The sequence below is a fragment of the Pavona decussata genome, unplaced genomic scaffold (genome assembly GCF_977016875.1).
Source record: "Pavona decussata unplaced genomic scaffold, jaPavDecu1.1 SCAFFOLD_1, whole genome shotgun sequence".
Lineage (NCBI taxonomy): Eukaryota > Metazoa > Cnidaria > Anthozoa > Scleractinia > Agariciidae > Pavona > Pavona decussata.
In genome coordinates this window covers 826,330-847,826 of record NW_028145425.1, presented here as the reverse complement: position 1 = coordinate 847,826, position 21,497 = coordinate 826,330, and the positions used below count along the sequence as shown (strand labels likewise).

The 21,497-nt window shown below is 37.0% G+C and overlaps 1 protein-coding gene and 1 pseudogene across 2 annotated transcripts; one reads left to right on the top strand and one right to left on the bottom strand.

Annotated features, from left to right (window-relative positions):
• The first annotated feature begins 2,731 nt into the window (after nt 1-2,731).
• LOC146490133 (uncharacterized) lies at nt 2,732-12,383 on the top strand. Of its 2 annotated transcripts, XM_085090215.1 has the most exons (3): nt 2,732-3,048; nt 4,734-4,820; nt 8,921-12,383. In XM_085090215.1, the coding sequence occupies exon 3, from the start codon at nt 8,990-8,992 to the stop codon at nt 10,520-10,522; it is 1,533 nt and encodes a 510-aa protein (XP_084946341.1). In that variant the 5' UTR covers nt 2,732-3,048; nt 4,734-4,820; nt 8,921-8,989; the 3' UTR covers nt 10,523-12,383. The 2 variants fall into 2 exon arrangements, with proteins under 2 accessions (XP_084946341.1, XP_084939831.1); XM_085083705.1 differs by lacking the exon at nt 4,734-4,820.
• A 6,510-nt stretch (nt 12,384-18,893) lies between these two features.
• On the bottom strand, nt 18,894-20,721 carry LOC146490132 (ATP-dependent DNA helicase PIF1-like; annotated as a pseudogene).
• Nucleotides 20,722-21,497: the final 776 nt, after the last annotated feature.

The following is a 21,497-nucleotide window of genomic DNA, read 5'->3' as shown; positions in this document are numbered from 1 at the left end:
CGTATCAAAAAGCGTGTTTTTAGCAAGTTTTTAATCCTTATATTTCCTAATTTTTATTACCTATTGCTGTCTTTGTATTTTCTATTTTTAAAATATTTGTAATTTTTAAATCATTTGTAAGTTTTAAAGCATTATGTTGGTTTTTTCCCCTCAATCTACAGGGCCCCACTGAATATCACTTTGGTGATGTACCATTTCCTACGGAAGGTATATCAAAGGGTTACCTTTCCTGCCAAAAGTGGAATATAAAAGGGTATTGGGTTTGGACCTCAAGGCATAGCCTCCCCGTAAAAAGTAAGTTGAGTACCCGACCCCCTCCCTCTCGGCCGGTGAGCTCCATTATGTAAATAGATACCAGGCCGTTTTGACTTTGAACATAAAAGTGCGATGTGCATGTTGTATAGTCTTCGATGATTAAGACTTGAAAAACAGACTCATGTCTAGCTAACATGATGCTCAGTAATTATTTTGTCTGTGTCCATTAAACCCAAAGCTGTTGAAATTTCAACCAGTTTGTAGAGCAACCATATCCCAGGGTCGTAACGAGGTATATTTTTTCCGGACTGAACCAAAATTTTGGCCTTTAAAAATTTTGTTCCGTGGTTCCAAAATCCCTGGCTTATAAATTTTGATCCCTGATCCCGTGAAAATTAGTTGATCCGTCCCTGGGTTCAGCTCAAACGCGGAATCTCGGTCGGACAAACGGCGTATAATTGTTGCTTGGTTAAACCTGAATAAACTATAAAATGGGTCAAAATGAAGTGTCGCTTGAGTTTTTTTTTAACTAAGTCCCAGAGTTCACGAAACGTAGAATGACTGAATCAGGTATTTGGCTCCCGTCAGTTCTTCAAGTTATGATTTCCTATCGGCATAATAGTTACATTTTACTGGTTGACCAACTCATTTCAGTCGCACATTAAGTTATTACTTATTATCTGCTTATCCTAATGAATTGTACTGGTCTGGATTTTACCAGCTCACAGCTGAGATCGAATAAGTTTGAATCATAAAAAAAATAGGTACCTGCAAAAAGGCTTTAGTGCGCGTTTCGCACGATCGAGCTATAAATCCAGCATTCCGTAAGGTTCTTTATCAGAAAGCAGGGGCACCCAATGGGAGTTTTCTCTCAGATCCTTTGAAACGCTATTTTAGGCTATCTGGAGTGCCTTTAAAGCTCTGTAGATTCATTTAAAGCTGCGCTATAATATTTTTATCTGTTTGGTCATTCTAGGGGAACTTGAGTCTTTTCGAAATTACTAGGGCATTTTTGTCCATTTCCCAAAAAACCTAGGTCTTATTTCCTTTCCGAAAATCTTAGCTGACCTTTTTTCGGTACCAGAAACGACATTTTTATCAATCCTAAAAAACCAGGCCTTAAATTTCCCATATCACGAAAGAGGCGAAAATTATTTTTAGAAAATTGTAGGAGATTAAGGGCCTTCCGAAGTTTACCGAAACGATCCGTTCGGTGCCCCTGAGAAAGACTAGACGTTCCTAGCTCAAAATGGATTCTTCTGATATTATCTTGCTATGAACTATCCGTCCGCACTTGTAAGAAGGAAAACGACATCACACTGAGGTCTCTTTGAAATAGATAATGGCTACCGCGGGGCTTGACCAACGATCTGGGAAATTACAGTGTTTCACAGAACCAGAATAATTAGATGGTCCTTGCCGCACCAGAGTGAGAAAATACTAATTTAATTTGGGCAGAGAAAGGAAACTTGAAAAAGATCTTTATATCTCTCTCGATTTGCATCAATTTAATTTCAGTGAGGAGCAAATATGTTATCAAAATTTTGGACTAGTGCGATTCCCTTGCCGCCTTCGTAAGCTTTGTGCATTAAGTTTGGTTACTCGCGATCGGACGTCTACCTTCACTCCCTCTGAAAGTACCAGTGTACACTCTTTTTGTATATAAGAATTTATTTTATAAGAATATCGAGACTGAAATTTGCCAAATTTTAAGAATATTTTAAGAATAAACCGAGGCTGCGATTTTGAAAAGAATATAGTTTTGTGTGTTAAAAATTTGTAAACACAATACAATTATATGTTTTTAACTAAACCGTATAAAATTCTTCCTTTCTCTAGACAGCAAACCAGCCAATAAAACGATAATGACAGTTCGATGGCTATAATCTAAGAATATTCACGAGAATATTTTCAGCCTAACATCGGCTGAAAAATAAGAACATTCAGCTTGGGCCGGCTCCTGGTTCCTTACGTCATTAATACCAAATCTAGGGCAGTAAAATACTACCAAATAACAATATCTTTAATTTCAAATAACATTTTTCTAATCATGTCTGAGCATTTTTTAAGTAATATATCAAACACGAGACACAGTGTTTCATCACATATCAAACACCGAGAAGAGAGTTGAAAATACGACGCGTAAGGGAGTATTTTTGACGAACTTCGAGGTTTTTGTTATTGTGATGAAATACTGTGACGAGTGTTTGATACAACTTCTCAAACAAACTGATTTTGAAGGAGAAATTAAGGATGCAAAAACGAGGAGTTTTTCATCAGATATCCAAACACGTCACGGTGCATGATTTCCTTTGTCTTGGCTTTTGAATTGTTAATGAGATCAAATGAAGCATACACTTAGCTTATGGCAGATTCAAACACTTCAAGTCCAGTTCACCATGCCAATCGATCTGTCAGCGGCGTCTTACAAAATGATTGAAATTGTCCGGTACCATACATGAAGTACCTACCATTGTCCCTCGACTTCCTCTCAATTCAATTCAATTTAATTTTATTCACACTTTTTCACTTGGTCGATCGCTGCTGAGAATGCTAATTGGAGTTAGTTTCGAGTGACAAAACGGTCATTTTTTGATATTTTCAGTTTATATTACTAAAAAAGACTGTAATAGACTCAGTAGTATTGCATTGAACTACGCGGCTTATGGAAAGACTATAGCTGCAGCTGATTTCGGTCGATGTTATTTAGTGTCAACACGTGTAAAGGAACACGGGAAAGGTGTTGTGCTTGGTTTGTTGATCGAGTGAGCGGCAAGATTTGCTTGTTTGCAGGTAAGACAAGCTGTTCAGTTTACTGTTAGCCAAAGTAGAGATAATTTGGGCAACAGAATTAGTGTATAGAGAAAAGGAAAGGGCGATTTTAACCAACACTGAATTATAGACTAATAATCCAAGGAGATAAGCTTATGTTTTGTGTGAAATTTGACTTTTGAAATATTTCTTATCTGCAAGCTATAAAGTCTTATGGCTAAACTACGAAATATAGCAGACACACAATACCCAAAACCCCAGAAAATCTTGGAATAGCCTTTTCTGCCACTTAAATGAAGTTGAACAGGATTTGTTTTTTTATACTTCATTGCCACCTGTCCTTTATGATAATTTACCTTCAAAGTTCTTCGAAAGCTTAATAACAGGGCGTAACACGTAGATCGAAATTGATCATCGATATTTGTCGAAAATTGTCAATCGACAAGTTTATTTTGTCGATAAAAGTCGATAGCCACAAGATTTTAAACTGACTATCGATTGTTATCGACAGAAAATGGGCCAATTTTCAATCGGCTGCGAAATTAACCAAGCCAATAATCCGATATAGCTTGAATGGCAATTTATAGAAGTGAAAACAGCTCTACAGTAGAAATCAGTATGGCAATAAAGGTTAATAAAAACTGAGCAACCAAGTGGTTTGTTATAAAAGTGTTGTTATTCGATGTAGAATAGGATGTTTGCCTTGAGAAATGGTTAACATTATTTTGTTCAGCCATGCTAAACCGTTCGATCGTACCTAATTTCATTCCCTGTAATATAACTCGAATTGATGTTCCCTGAGCCACGTTTTTCTAAAAACAACGGACGTTCAAGAGTTTTTTTGAGATTTGATGTGAATAGAGTTATTTTGCTGCTCCTCATTTTTGTTTGAGCTTCTAATACAGTGACTGCTGAATCCGGGTTCAATGAAGTCTTGCTGGCCGATCGGCTCCTGTTTCATTAGTCTGTGTTCGACTGCAGTCTTATCTCCCGCCATACGTCTTTTTCATATTCAGATACTTGTCGATTAAAATCGATCAAATCGAATTTTACCATTGAAAATCGATCAAAATCGATAATCACAAAAAATCTTGTGATAAATTTTTATTGATTTCCGATATTTGTCGATTAATTAGTATCGAATTCGATCAACAACTATCGATGTCTATCAACTTTCAAAATTATCGACATGTTACTTCCTATTAATAAGAAAATATCCCCATTTCGATGATTTTGACGATAATTCTAAAATTATTTTTCTTTTTAACAATGAAGATCCTACTATTTGCAGACTTACAGCTGCCTATATCCAATATTAGTATAAATCTACTAGTGTTCTATCACAAATGCTGTTCTCTGATTGGCTACGCTACTCGCTATCTATTCTGTGATAGATAGTGAGTAGCGGTTTTCAACAAAATGGCAGCCGCTTTGTCGCGTTTTCGAAGTGTCTGCGATGAGAACATAGTTAATTTACTTGTTTAGTTTTGACCGACTAGTAGATTTATACTAAAACAATTCCTCAATTTCTATGCATGATAGCTCATTCGGGCTGTGCCCTCATCAGCTATCATGCAATAGAAATCTCAAGCTCATAATCTAATTGTTCTATTATGGATTATAGACAGATTTTAATTATTTAATTAAGTGAGAGACCCTTTTGTAATATTTTTAGATTATACACTATTAACCCTATTTTATTATAGGTAATACCATGTATATCTCATGTGGGAATACCAAATTATTGTTGTTGTTGTTGCTGTTGTTGTTATTGACTCAAGACTGATCATAAGGTAAGATGAGGCGCAAATAACAAAAACAAAAACCTCTATTAGTTGAACAACAATTTCCAAATGTAATTTTTGATTGCGTCATATTGTAAGTGAATTAAAGCCAAATGATTCCAGAGGGCATTTTGTTTAAAATTACAAGTGAGTGTCAGAAAAAATTCTTCAAATGCATTTGGAACTTGGGCAACTTGGTTGGTATTTTTTTTTTAAATTGATTGAAAACATTACTTACAAATACAAAATAAAACAAAACCTGCTAACTTACGAAATACATGAATACAAGTTAAGTTACAAGATAACGCTTGAAGCTTAACCTAGTTACATGCTGACTTGGAACTTGGGCAACTTAGTTGGTAAGGTGAGTTTACAGACATCCAAACACAGCCATGTTAGTATATGTAATCGCATGATGCCGAGTAGAATAAAGGATTGATTTTCATGGGTATTTTCAGAGTTGTCGCAAATTGCCTGAGTCGCACAGCGATGATGGCGATTTGCGAAAACTTTGATTGTTTATATACACATTACAATTGAGAAAATGCAAGTTTAATTCATGAGCAAACTAACAACAATTAAACCAAATGTTAGGCATCAATAATTTTGATTCACCTGCACTGTGAAGCTTTCTACCGCAGCTTGATAATCACATGATTACATATCAATAAAAATAGCAAACCGTAGGGTTCAAAGAAGGAACTTGCAGAGTAAATTTCTTCTACTGAATTAGACCTGCTCCTTCCTCCCATCAAAAGGGCAAGTGCTGTTATTATTGTTAGGTTATAATTTGTTGGTAGAAGCCATAGAGAGGTGAAAGCACTGGCCATGAATGATTCCAGTTTTTAACCAAACAAATCCAATCAAGATTTTAGCTTTAGACACAAATAATCTCTTACTGTTTCTTGTAAGAAACGAAGCTTTAACGTTAGGAATTTCCTTCAGTTTGTAACTGTTGTAGCACTTGATTTCCAAGTATTTTTGGCACAAGCTCCAAATAACCTGAAAGAAGTTGTTATTGTCGCGGCATAAAATGAAGAAACCAACAAAATGTAGAAATGGCGTGCTCAGCCAATCAGGAGCAAGTAGTTTCGCCTCTTTACCAATCAGAAGTGGGTAATTTTGCCCTCTATGTTATAAGAGTCATAATTTGCTCTGTCTTGCATCTGAAGTAACAGCCAAAAGTTCTGATTAAAAAAGATAGAAAGTCTGTAAGACACCTTCTCTGCTATGTTGGTAGCCTGTGAGCAAGCTTTTTTTTAGGTTAGCTGCAGGGGGATAGCGCTAGTGGCAGGCAAGCCGCAGGAGGATTACCCCTCCCCCGTCCCCCACTCCAATTCTCTCGCCTCTGACCTAAAAGAGGGCTTGCTCGCAGGCTACTGTGTTGGTTGCGTTTTCTCTCTGCCTTTTACCAATTTAGTTTTCACACACATTTATAATTCACACTTCCTTGTTATCTGATTATATAAATATAATTGTGCAATATTACCAGTAGTCAAAATTTTTTTATCTGATCATTGATTTTTTTGTCTGATGGTAAATACTGTTCAAGTATACAAGGCATGTCTTCCAAACTCAAACATTTCATCCTTGTGTTGAAATGTTTAATACATGTATCTATTTTACTGCCACAAAACTTCGGTAACATTTATAAATATTGGCTTTAATTACAAACCTAGACCATTTGATACTCACTGAACAGAGCCCTTGGTTTAACCGTTATTTGTTTAATTTAGGACTGCAAAGGCCATTTCCATATCATGAATGAGTTCTGTGGCTTTAGATATCTCTTTATTTTTTAACTTAAGCTCTTGTTCTGACAGGGACTGTTTGTTTTGCCACCATGCGTTTTGTGCCGCATGAATCATAACTTCATTGTTTTAAGAATAAGTAACTCATCCCAGAAAGGGATTAATGAGATCTACAAGGGAGGATCAAAACCGTACTCATGTCTGTTTATATTCAGCTTCTTCACCTTTGGTGCTTTGAACACTTGCCTTGTCTCTCCTGAAAGTCTGGCTATGGCCCTGACTATATTTGAAAAAGTTGCAAATGCATGCCAATTGCATTGGAAAAATGTTTGTATAGAATTTCAAAAAGTGACACTTTGAGCAACAAGTAAACGTCTAATTACTGATTAGAATTAAGTGTATAAAATTTTATATGATGTTTTTAAGGTTCCTTACATTGTACTGTACATTGGATTAAAAACACATTTTCATAAGTTTTGAGCCGAAATGGTCACACCCCTATCTTGTTCTTCTATGGAAAGTGGAGTGGAAGCGTGGATGGGTTTTGGAACGTTCTGACTGTTTAGAAATGTTAAAATGAATAGCTCTACACATATTTTAAAGGAATTCTGCAGATGCAGAGTTTATTTTTCTGTCAAAGTTTTGTACATTAAGTTGTTTTTTTTAAACATGCAAATGGTTGATTCTTTTCACACACAAAGTTATCATAGTAGATTTTGCACCCGTTCAAATTGCATATGATAGAAATTTAATTGTTTTCTTGTTCTTCCTGTTGTTCTGATATGGAAATTGGAAACGTTCTTTCTCTATCAATTTCATTACCCTTGTGTTGCTGGTTGGGATACCAGTGCACAAAATGGGAGACTGGTGATAATAGGACTGTGACATCGATACAGGGTTGCTAATTTTTCGATTTCTTAATTCCTCAGTTTTGTGTGTGTGTGTGTGTGTGTGTACAGTTGTCATGGTGATGTTCTCAGCTTCAAACAAACACTACATTTTTAACCTCCTATTAGCATACACCTCTGTTAAGCAGACACATTTTTTCTCGCCCCAAGGGTCTCCATTTACGGGAGGCTCGATTGTATTTAAAATAGAAGAAGAAAACTGTTTGATTGAAATTATGACTGGAAATGTTGAATGCTCACAACTGAACGACTAAGGAATAGAGCAACTGCAAAAGTCACAATCCTGTATAATTGACGTCACAGCTATGCTATCCCCAGTCTCCCATCTTGTGCAGTATTGTATCCCACTGGAAGCGAAGTTTCATGTTTTCACACACCTCACCACCTCTCCAGTGATATGAGAACAACATATAGATATGTGCAAGGAAATAAATAGAGGCTGCCATTTACACCTAAATTGTTTTTATCAATAAAAATTGCACGTTGGGTCTATGCATACATTGGGCCACAACTTTTTCCATGTAATTAGTTTGTGTTTGGTTACCATTGTTTTGACTGATAACAAGTTCCTGAAACTTAACTATGATAATATTATAGATCACTGTAATCAGCGAATGATAACTAAATAAAAAAAACCCCATAAATTTCTGCAGGTTAAAATCCTGTCAATAGTATGAAGATTGTACATGCCTTGATGTGATTCAATAATGCTTTTTACTGTGTAATTTTGGAATAAAAATCGTTTTCCTTATGTAGCATCAATGCATAATTCAAGTAAAAGCTTTCTTTTGTATATACTTACCCTCTCTCACTGGGGCTCAATTTGAGTCTGGTACCCAGCGTTGCGAAGGGTTTACCTAAAACCAGGAATCCGGAATCCGGAATAAAAAAAACAAAACAAAAAATTGTCGACATGAAAATTCCAACGAAGGTTAAAGTCACTTGGTAAACAGTTTTTATAGCTCTTGACAAATTATATTATCAGTCAGGAGCCCAGTGAACTATTGCACACTCAAAGACCAGACATGCGCACCGGGAACTTCATGCCCTACTCTTTGCGATTGGAGTGTGGTTTCTTTAACGTCCCACAGGGTTATGAGCATGGAAGTGTTGTGAGACAGGTCCTACGGTTTATCGTCCTTATCCGAGAAGACTAGAAAGTCTAACTATTTTGCAGATATCAGGGCAAAGGCAGCACTTTCTCTTTCTGTTTGAACCCGCGACCGCCCGCACAATAGTCCAGTGCTCTATCAACTGAGCCAACCGGTCGGCGAGCCTTGCTAAGCCTAAAAATTTAGATCATTTAAAACTCAACTTGTTTCCCACGGCACTTTTAATAATTTTGAGCACTTATAATACGACTAAAATTAAAATGCCCACATAGGATAAAAAATTAAAGACGGTACAGTAAACCAGTTATATAAAGAAAGTGTTTCTGATTATGTTTCAGGTATTAAACAGCACTAACGAAGAAAATGTGTAGTCTGGCAAGTGTTTCAGTAATGCAGCAGCTCTAAGGATGCATGAAAAAATTCATACTGGGGAAAAGTCTTACAGATGCAAACAGTGTGGTAAGTGTTTTGGTCAAGCAGGATATCTAAGGACACATGAAAGAGTTCATACCGGAGAGAAGCCTTATGAATGCAAACAGTGTGGCAAGTGTTTTAGTGAAGCGGGAAACCTAAAGACACATAAAAGAGTTCATACTGGGGAAACGCCTTATGAATGCAAACAGTGTGGTAAGCGTTTTAGCCAAGCAGGAAATCTAAGGAGACATGAAAGAGTTCATACCGGAGAGAAGCCTTATGAATGCAAACAGTGTGGCAAGTGTTTTAGTGTAGCAAGACATCTAAGGGCACATAAAAGAGTTCATACTGGAGAGAAACCATTCGAATGCAAACACTGTGGTAAGTGTTTTAGAGAAGTAGGAGATCTAAGGACACATAAAAGAGTTCATACTGGGGAGAAGCCTTATGAATGCAAACAGTGTGGTAAGTGTTTTAGTCAAGCAGGAAATCTAAGGGCACATGAAAGAGTCCATACCGGAGAGAAGCCTTATGAATGCAAACAGTGTGGCAAGTGTTTTAGTAAAGCGGGAACCCTAAAGACACATAAAAGAGTCCATACTGGGGAAAAGTCTTACAGATGCAAAAAGTGTGGTAAGTGTTTTGGTCACTCAGGAAATCTAAGGGCACATGAAAGAGTTCATACCGGAGAGAAGCCTTATGAATGCAAACAGTGTGGCAAGTGTTTTAGTCAAGCGGGAAACCTAAAGACACATAAAAGAGTCCATACTGGGGAGACGCCTTATGAATGCAAACAGTGTGGTGGGTGTTTTAGAGATGCAATAGATCTAAGGACACATAAAAGAGTTCATACTGGAGAGAAGCCTTATGAATGCAAACAGTGTGGTAAGTGTTTTGGTCAAGCAGGAAATCTAAGGGCACATGAAAGAGTCCATACCGGAGAGAAGCCTTATGAATGCAAACAGTGTGGTAAGTGTTTTGGTCAAGCAGGAAATCTAAGGGCACATGAAAGAGTCCATACCGGAGAGAAGCCTTATGAATGCAAACAGTGTGGCAAGTGTTTTAGTGTAGCAGGACATCTAAAGACACATGAAAGAGTTCATACGGGGGAAACGCCTTATGAATGCAAACAGTGTGGTAAGCGTTTTAGCCAAGCAGGACAACTGAGGAGACATAAAAGAGTTCATACTGGAGAGAAGCCTTATGAATGCAAACAGTGTGGCAAGTGTTTTAGTGAAGCAGGAACTCTAAGGAGACATAAAAGAGTTCATACTAGAGAGGAGAACTATAAATGTAAGCAGTGCAATGCGTTTTTTCGCCGCCTGGGAAGCTTAAGAAAACATGAAAGATCTCATAAGGACGCTAGGGATTGTATTCAAGATGACATGCCCAACCAAACCAACTCTTTGATAGAACTAAACCCTGGTCATGTTGAAAAACACATCTGCTGGATTTGTCAAGAGGAGTTGAGTAGTGAGGCGTTACTCCTGGGCCACTATGAAAATCATATGATTATAAGCGATTAACTTTGAAGTTTGCTCTCACTTAGTTTATCATCGGTGACAACACTGGACTAAGAAAATTCAAGACAGAGAATTTTTTTTTCTGTTCTGGTGTGTTGAAAAGGGTACAGCTTCAGCTTTTAGCAAGAACGGTATCATTGAGTCAAGAGGTGATACGCTGCATCATGCACTCCTTATACATAATTCGTATAAAACCTGGCATATAACGTCTACTCTTCGGCACTCTACCTACAATAAGTTTCGTTATAGTTCATTTCGAAACAGCTACGTCGTTGCTTTTGAAATGAAAAAAATTTTGATGATCCAAACGAAAAAAGCTGGTATAATTAGCTTATCTGTACTTCCTCGCGAAGTTCTTGATTCAGGGACACTAGAGAACGTCCAGTTTATTACCATTTGTGTTTAGGGTATTTTTTACAACTTTACCGATTGTCGTTCTTTGTTTTTACATTCTTCCTTGCAGCTCTGGATACAAGACAGCAACGACAACAGCACAAAACAATAGGTTTTATGAGCAAAAATAGTCGCTCTTCACGTGCGTTTTACATTTTGGTACATTTCTTTGCCTTCCTCTGCAAAACAACAAACGTGAATGGCCACATTTAAGGTTTCGTGGAGAACGTCAACGGACGACGGTGATGTTTTAAATTTTCTTTCTTAACTTGTACGCCACTGCTACCAATTTAGCTCTGGGATAGTTCGCCATTTTTGTAAAAGTTGAGGGAGTTGAAATAATCGCAAAGTAGCACACATGAAGTAAAGATATATTTTCAGGTGACGTTTTCGTCGCCGTTGCTTAAGCTCCCTAGTTACGGTAAACCAAACGGCGGCCTTTAGAATAATTAATAATGATATGTTTTTTCCTGTTTTTCGTATCGTACTGTTATCCTGGTAAAAACATTGCCAGTCTAAACCAAGGTTCATAGACCTTTTTCATAAATGGCGGCCGATTTATTATTCTTTTCAATATATGTTAATTAGCCCTACTAACCTCATTTCAGAGTAAAAATTCTTTTGAATTTTGCACATGCTGACGAGGCTAGTAAGGCTTATTTTAATGAAACAAAATAATAATTTATCGGACGCCATTTATGAAAAAGGTCTTTGTAGTATGTTACTGTAAGTAAGGTCAATTGGTGCTCCTTGCTTTAAAAAGTAAGTAACTGTTGAAACGTTTGATATGCAAGCGGTGGAAAAAGAACAGGGCCCGGTTGTTCGAAAGCCGATTAACGCTAATCCACGATTAGAAGTTAACTGAGCTTTTCATCTCGCTCATTAAAAATGATTTTAAAGGCTCATTTTAAGCTAATGGTAAAGAAAAGTCTAAGGCAAGACTTAGGGACAAAAATCTTTTGGACGAATCCTTCTGGATTAGTAAATACACTGGAATCAAAGTTCACGTTAACCCAGGATTAGCTTAATCGGGCTTTGAACAACTGGGCCCAGGAGGACACTGCAGACTCGTTCCCAGGGTCCCACCTGGGAACGAGAATGAAAAGTAATGAACATTAGCACAGATTAGAAATGGAAGTTGGAAAGATCTAGAATTGAAGGAGTAAAACTTGACACTTTCTCTTTTCTGTTACAGTCAATCCACGTCACGCGTGACCGGTATTTTTGAAACTTGAATGGAGTTTTGAAATTTACATGTCAGTTTTGAACATCGCCGGCGAGATTTCAGAGTTCCTGTAGAAATTACCCGAGTTTATTGACGGTATAAAGCTATGAATTTTTCTTTACAGTACGGCACTCGGTAGTTCAAAACTAACAATCGTTTCCCGAGTGTTTTGAATTTTTTTGTTCAGTTAATGCGTCTATATCGGAAAGATTTCTCAAGATTCCATTCAAATACCAGACATTAAATCAAAGGCTCCTAAGAGCTAACTCATTCATCCATATAACCAAAATTGTGGTGAAAATGTGATCAGTTGTTGGAGATGTTGAAGCTACACTCCTTATCCCATGCAACCAAAATCGAGATTAACATTAAGGTCTCTAGCAGTAATTACAAAAAAATTTGTTGTTGGGTTGATTAATTGATATTGGGGTTTTACGAGATAGAAAATATTTTGCTATTTTTGTCCCATGAATGGGAGTTTGAGGAAGGAGACACAAAACAGAGTATTCACTGCAAAACCTGTTCAAGCAAGTAGAATGCTATATCCTAACACAACATCTAACTTTATTTTCCTCAAATTGAACAATACTTAATGTTAACAAGCTTAATCTACAAAATGTTTGAAAGTTGCTCTTTAACTTTATTTATTAACATAGTTAACACTCAGATGCAGTGATTAAATAGGAAAATATGCAATTATACATACTTTCAGGTATACCTGATCAAATCTTACATAGAACTGAAACTAAATGCTAGCAGTAATCTGCAACAGATAGTGGAAATCGACAAAAGGAAATGCAACCTCTATACAGTTCCTACAACTACAAGATTGAGGTTGTTATTTAATTGTAAGTAACAAGAACACAGCATTTCTTAACAACAATCAAGGAAGTGTTAATTTTTCTGTGGCAAATTGTATCTTCTTTATGGGTAGAAGTGTTGCACATATCTTGCTTGTATTTAGTTTTGTGACATGTGCTTTGATAGGGAAACTTTGCAAGTATAGTGACATTCTAAGGGCCTCTTGATATTAGCTCGGTAACCGGGACGAATTCTGGGGTGTGTTCATATGGGAATTTTCAGCCCGGTTTACCGGGATGAATTCAAGAAAGACAATCAAAATTCTGGAACATAAATTTGTATTGTTTGCAACTTTCAAAGCTTTCTCTACCCTTGTAACTTTACTAATAAAGCTAATTCACATACTTGTAAAGTGGAAATACTTCCAAGATCAAAACTATGCCACTTTGTTGGCCGCTATGTTTTGAGAGCGAAGCTATTTTGTTTAAAAACTTTCATCATTGTCACTGGGCTGGAGTGTTCATATGGGAAAATTTTCATCCTGGTTACCGTGATGTGGGCTGCAAAAACTGAGATCTCGGTTACTGGGCCTGCTCAGCCTCTGATATGAACACATCGATATTTTTACAAAGAAAAGAGCGGCGAGGCGAGATCTCGGAAACCAAGCCAGCCTGGTTTACTGGGCTCATATGAAGAGGCCGTAAGTATATCTCACCTAATCTTATATAGAGCTGAAACTAAATGCTCTAGGCAATAATCTTCAACGCATAGTGAAATGTACAAAAGTTAATGCCATCTCCGTGTAGTTTTTATGACCTCAAGATTGAGGTGGTGGTGATTCAAGTCTAAGTAACAACAACAGAACATTTTTCTACTACTGGTATATCTCATCTACCAGGGGTAATCTTATATAAAACTGAAACTAAATTTTAGGTGAAAAAAGAATATGCAATGTTTTTGCAGTTGCCAACTACCTCAACATTGAGGCAGTTGTGATTTACAATGCAAGTCTAAGTAACAACAATACATTTTTTAACAAAAGTCTTGGTACTTCTAATCATTGTCCTGCACAATTTGCATAGACAAAATTATTTTATCAGCATTTGAAATGCAAAATTTTATCTTTTTTATAGGCAGAAGTGTTGCGTATATCATTTTTGTATTTAGTTTTGTTACATCTTCTTTTATATTGTATCCCTCGGTACATGATAGTTTAGCAAAGAATTCTTTAAGAGGGGCACTTGGTGAGTAGTAACGTCCTATTTTCTCACCTTGCAAATCACCAAGTAAGAAATTAGCCGACAACGTTGCTGAAAAAAGTGACACGAGCATCATCTGTCCACAAGAAGTGCACTTCGCCATTTCAGGGTCATTATCGTCCGCTGCTGCGATTCTCCCATTGCAATTTACACAAACATACAGCTTGCTGATATCAGCTGCCAGGATTCTGCCCTCAATCTCTTCACTTTTTGTTTCTTTAGGCTTAAGTTTCTCAGCCTCCAATGCCATCGCTTCAGAGATCTTAATTTCTTCGTTGTATGGTGAAATAGTTGAAGACTGAGCGCACTGGAGATACGTCTTATTAAAATAGCCCACTCTCACATCTCCAAATACGTACGCCTGCCCTTGTGCAACCGTTTCTATCCCATCCTCCCAGATGGTGGCAGTAATTACAGCAGTTCCATCACTTACAACGAGCTCACACTTCTTCACCTCTTTGCCTGTGGAACGTGAAGTTACAGTCGTGGTTTGTCCTTTCGAAAGAACTCTAGCTTTAACCGAGACAATGTCGCCAACTGTCGAGTGCTGCAGTATCTGCTGAAGAGAAGGGTCTTTAGCAACTTGTCCTGTTACATCTTTCCAGCGGAATGACAAGTTCTTTGCATCTTGCACTTGTGAAAAGTTATACAACTTATATTCTTCGACATCAGGTTGAAATCTGCTCTTCTGTGGACTAACAGTCAATATTCTAACAGGCGTCTTCGAGGTCTGTTGATCTTTCAACTTCTTGTGTTTGTCTGGCGAGAAGCAAACGACGCGACTGACTTCCTCCTTTTCTTGGATTTTAAAATCAAAATACCTGTTTCCAGAGCTCGGAATCTTGATCTCTGAAACGGTATGGATATATCCCTCTATGTCTTTGTATTTTCGCTTAGTTGGACTGCCTGAACTCAACATTCTAGATGCCATATTGCGCGAAAGCACGAGGTCCGAAGGTAAAGCTTATTTATGCGCATGCGTAGGGTTTCCTTTTCGCGTTACCATGGAATCAAAGCGCGTTTTGGCCTGGGATGTAGAGAAATTTCGGGCAATCGAAAAGCAATGTATGTAAAATTAATATTTTATGTCTTGGGGCTGCCTTCGGTGGCCCCAGTTTAAGTCCTCCACAGTTTGTAAATAAGCAACTGGTCTTTCATTGGCAATTGGATTTTTTAACAAATTTCTATTGATTTACTTTGTTTTGTCGTTTGCATAGTAGTGCTGAATGCACAACAACCACCACAGAAAAAAACAGTTGCGGTTTTCTGTGTTTTTTATGTAGAGCTACACTGTATATAATTAATCTTTGTTATTTATTTACTTATTTATTTCTTTAGTTTTGTTTCACATCAGTGGTTAGCTTGTCAAACAATATAATTATTTACTTTTAGACATGCTATGTAACTGATATACAAAGTGCAACAGAGTATCATACTGTACATTAAAGTATTTCATGTAAAATGCAGAAAGTAAATGAATATCATCAAATACGTATATGAAAATTTCTTATTGAATGCTGTTGTAATTTTGGATGCAGCAAGGTATATTTGTTGGCATTTTCTTTTGTGAAAGCTTTATTATAACGAAGGATTGAATGATCAAAAATTTTGGTATAAATTTTTTTTTATCAGAGCTACATGATTAGTCCTGTTGAGTTCAGGAGCATTTTCTATGTATGGCATGAAGCCATGAATTTTTTAGTTTATATTACATGTAGTAGTATATGGTTGCCTTTGCACTCAGTTTGTAAATTAGGGAAAATTAAAACAATCATGTTTACTTCATGATTATCTTTCAATGCCAGATATTTTATCCTACAGGAATTTTCAGTGTGCTCAATGGATTGATTCTGTAATTATTGTTTATGACATTTGAGCAGGATGTACATATTGTGAAGTTATTTTCAATAACAAGTAAAACCTTCTGGAAAAGTCATGGCAGTGTGACATTCTTACTGCATTGGGCACATTGTTTCTTAAATGAGTTCTTGATAGTGTTCATTATTGCTCAATTACAGTGCATTCAAGGTAATGAAATCTTCCATGTGCTGCATATGCTCTTTTGCAGAGGATTAAATGGTGCTGGTTTGTTTCTCATTTGAGCAGTAGTTGAGGTTGCTAGGAGAGATCCTCACAATCTTGAGTTTTATTGATCTTTTTTTCAGGTGTTTGGACACAACATTAGTCTTTCTTTGTGTTAATATGGGCTCAACTTGTATTTTGTTTGCTTCATCTGTGTCAGCATTATCCTTCAGTGATAATGTGAGTTGTACACCAATATACTTGAACAAGGAATCAGCAGCACCACGATACTGTTGTCATCCATTGATTGTTTTTGGACAGTATGCTCATTTGTAGTTGAACATTTCAGCTGAAATTTAAAAGAGAAATAAGGTTAAATTTATTATCATAAAGGCATGAAATGAACTGGCTTTTGCACCCACAATTACAGTGCTCTACAGTGCTCTACAGTGCATTTCTGTATCTTACCTGTTGTAAGGACTCCATTTACCATGATAGGGATGTTTGGTAAACACCCCCAATGTTGTGCATAATGTGAATAGCGCTGTGCACTATTACTAAAAATAGATTTTGTCACATGAGATCCCATAAGACCCCCCGCACAGACTCAGACAAACATTGGGATGTGATAAAGGAAAATGTATGAGCGAGTACTGCCATAGCAATACCAAAAAGCGAAAAACTTGGTGAAATCGCGCAGTTAGCGTCCTAGATGGACCGAAATGGTAACCACCAAACACTGCTGTTGGGGTGAATGCAAAACAGACGTGAGGTATCCTGACAAGTGGCCGAAATCCCTCAAAAAGGTTGAGCAACCAGGGAAGAAAGTATTCATTCAATTTCCGAAACCAACGCAAGATATCGCGAAGTGCAAGCGTAGGCTAGCTGCTTGTTCGCGGGATTTCTTTACGGAGTAAAACATAACCAGTGTAAAAAGGAAAGAAGATAAGCCTGCGCAACTCCCACTTGCGTGTTTTAGCCATGTTCAGTTATAGTTTTGCTGTAACGAGTACATATGTCTTTTAAGGAACGCCCTCTCTCGTATGAGCGGCGCTCCCTGTAAATTTTCTTTTAGCGCTGTATTTTCTTCTTATTAAATGCCATCTATGATTTGGAGGATTTGCGGGATAGTAACTGAACGAAGCCACGTGCTTAAAGGGCCCTAGTCAGCCACACCTTTGTTTTTGTTTATATGCGAGAGTTTGACTATTATATTTTATTCGTAGCATGTCGAAATGAACGAAATCACTGTGAAACTACTAAAGATAATGAAACATACTTTCAGGAACATAACTTACAGTAAAGCATTAAGATTTCGCTTCACCATGCAGTATCAATAATTTCGATGGCATCGAAAATGGCGGAAGCTGACTAGGGTCCTTTAATGTCGCATGTTTTGTACTTTTATCTCAAAGGTCATGTCTGGGTTTTGTGTTCTATCTAATTAACCTCTTGCTGTTTTTTGTGTAGCGACTATCGTTCTTATGCCGTTTGTGGCATTTGGTTCAAATCATATCCTTACAAAGATAAAAAGAGAGGCTATACTGCCCCAAGACACTGATTTCAGTGAGTCTTGCGGCAGTATAGCCTCTCTTTTTATCTTTGGAAGGATAGGATTTGAACCGTGTAATAATCATTATCTTGCAGCTTTTATATTGCCGCGCCCGGCTATTTGCTTTTGTGGCAAGATGTTGTGTTACTCATCACGGTTATTTTTCTCTTGATCCTTTCTTTAGCATTATAGCTTCTTTAAAAGCTATACAATGCGTTAATTTGTGGGCTAAAGGCCGCTTTTGTTACAGCTGTGTTTTTTTATCGCTCCGCTCCGCTCTGTAACTGTGAGGTTTGTGTTTATGTTGCGGGAACTTAGTATTTTCCTCCTGTGTTTTGCTCACACCTTTTACTGAGGCAATTCTTCTGTGTTGCTCTGGCCAGGGGCTGCTACGAGTCATTCAGCCGTTAGTAAATTCTGTGGCATTTTAGGCAATGGTGAGGCAAGACCGCGGTTTCGATCCTAATCTGTAATCTTGTGGATCTCCGATTCCTGAGAAATGATAGAGATGAGTTCTCGCGTTTACCGCTTAATTTCAAGCCCCTGCACTTTAACCACCGTTTTAGTTGCTCAACTGTGTACTCCTCTGGTTCTCTTTTGAATTTAGACCTAGGAACGTCGTCTTCGTCGGTTAAAGACCGAAGCGAACTGCTCGCCATTCACATGTTCTTCCCTACATCTCTTACAGAATTCGACTTTGTTTGTCTGAGTCTCGACGGGGTGTAAAATCTCGTGACGTCATTAGTGCACAGCGCTATTGGTTTTGTGCAGTTTTCCATTCTTTATTGCGTTAACGATTACTTATCCTTAGCAACTGATTAGGGAATAGTATGGGATGAAAAAGTACAATGTCTCAATTAGATGTCAAAGATACAAAAATTGGTTTATGATCACTGAAATATGATTCAAGAACACCTGATGATGTTACAAGATGTGGTACATTTGTGTAAATATGATCTATCAGTGTGCGATAATCAGTTGTGAACTGTGTCATTAATGCTTTTTTCTCTGATGTATCTTCGAGCAAGTTTATATTAAAGTCTCCAAGAACAAGGGTAGGTACAACATTAACTAGTTTTGTATCATGAAGATGTTTTAGGGCATCAACAAGTTTTGTTGTAGTTACTTTGCTCTTAGAGCGATAGATACCAATGACATGCAGGTGTTAATTAGATGATTGGTAACCATTATTGTAATTTCTACTTGGCCGTAGTTAAATCTGTATGGAATTTGTGAACAAAGAATATTATTTGCTACATACATAGCAGTACCATAGGATGTTCTTACATTTGATTGGCTGTAGTCATTTCTGTATAGCTGAAATCTTGGTAAATTGTAGTCATCACTTATATCTGCTGTACAAAGCCTAGTTTCCACACAAATGTTAACATCAGCTTTTTGCATATTGTAGTCACTTTGCACATCATTAATATGTAAATGTAAAGATCTAACATTATGGAATATTACAGTGAATAGTGATAAACCAGTATTTTGAAGCGAAGCTCTCGGAGAAAGAGTTGTTTCAGTTCTTAGCCTTTCCATTTCTTGTGCTACATTTTCATTTACTTTTATCTTCTGCTCATTTAAATTCATGATATACAGATTTGAACTGTTTCAGACGCGACTTAAGCCAACATAATGCATATGCTCCTTTGTTGAAGATGGGAAATCAACAACTGCTGCATCTAAAGTGTCACCTTGACAACGATGAATAGTTTTCGCAGCTGCAGGTCTTAATGGAAATTGTTGGCGAAGAATTTGTACCTGGGTTTTCTTGTTAATTCTGAATTGTCTTGTGACCTCTAAAATTGGTGTCCAATTTTGTTCAATATTTTTGTTATGATAAAGATGACAGTTTTCTTGGCGTTGTTTTCTGCCAATGCCTGGATCAGAAAAAGACACCCATATTATACTGGGTCTGCTAGAGTTCTCAACCCTATAATCTATGTTTTCTATAATGCATTCTGCACCATTTGTCAAACCACCAGTAACATCAATATTGCTTGTTAAATCATATTTTGCACCAGTTGCTATTTGGACAAGTGAATATAAGCCCATTGTTTTAGTTGGGTCATCTGGTACTTTTGCTTTCATTTCTTTTTTTAGCTCATCAGAAATGTCTCCAATGACAATATCTATTGCTTTTATCTGTGCTTTACGAGTATTTGATGAGGTATATATATTGTTAATATGGGCATTGACAGATGCATTTGTAGTGAACAGATGTGTGATATTCTTTGGATAAAAGTTATTTACTTCTGAAATCATATTATGAAGACATCTTTGTTTCAAGGTTACTATGTCGTCCTTGGTATGCTTTCCTTCTCTTAAACGATTGAGCAGCTCTGCAAACTGCTTATCATCTTTTTGCCTCATTATCTGAGTTAGCTCAAATAAGGTGAAGTAATTTGTCCACAAGTTTGTTGCTAAAGCACCATAGCAAGTGTTTGGATTTTTAAATATCCAGCTATCGAAAACAGGTTTTAATTGGAACAAATCTCCAACAGTTAAGACACTTATTCCTCCAAATGGCTCCTTTGTGCCCATTATTTCTTGTAACCTTGAATTCAAGAAATTAAACATACCACTTCCCACCATAGATATTTCATCAATAAATAGTACTCTTAGTTTGGACAATTTTGTTCTTAATGTATTGAGCCTGTCACTATCAAGTTTACAGTAGTCAAATCCTTTATTGGCTGGCACTTTAAAAGTTGAATGTAAAGTGTTTCCATTTATATTAAAGGCTGCTTTCCCTGTAGGGGCTGCTTTAAGTACTTTAACCTCATCTGGATTTTCACCAGGTATACTATTGAGGTATCGAATCAGTGCTTCATACAATGCATTTGTAACAGTTGATTTACCAACACCTGCACCACCTGACAGAAAGAGTTTGAGAGGCTTGTCACTGGTTTTGATAGAGTGTAGTACATGATAGAAAAACTGCCTTTGTTTTTCATTTAATGAGCGTACCAGCTTATAATATTCAGAATCAGATAAACGCTTGATAACTAATTCTTCATGGTCATTGCATCTAGGAAATATGCCAATGTCATCAAGCAAATCATACTGGCTATGAAGCTTATTGTCCCCTGGATCAAAACAGCCAAACAATTCACTTGGTTTTTGTTTTTGTGCACAGTCTTGTTCATTATTGTGTTGTGTATTTGGTGCCACATTATCATGGTTGTCACAGTAATCATTGTTGAAATCGTCTATGGCTTTTTGTAACATTTTGTTATGGCATTCGTATTGCTGGCTGTTACGAAGGATAACATGGTTCAGTTGCTCAAATCTTTCTGCATAGTTGTCACAATTTGCTAACAAATCAGTACTTTTATTTCGCCATAGAGTATAAAGCATAAGCTGTTCTCTGTAAAAATTTTGTGGATCTATCTTTATGAAATCTGACAGAGCGGATGATTTTGGGCCTACATCGTTTTACAAGTTTAATGCCACCTCTCATGTTGTACTCATTTTTATTGGCACTTGTATCATCAATAGTATTATGAATCTCGTCATCATTATTGTCATCAGAATGGGTTTCTGGCACAAAATCATTTGAGCTTGTAAGTGGTACTTTATCACTAGTACTTTCGCGTACACAATTGAACCAGGCAGCAAAATCAGCTAAACAGAAGTTTTGTAGCTGCTTTGGTCTTCTCTGATAACGCTTAATAAGGTTGTCAGACTCTATTTCGGGTGAATTATCTGGTAGTTCTTTTA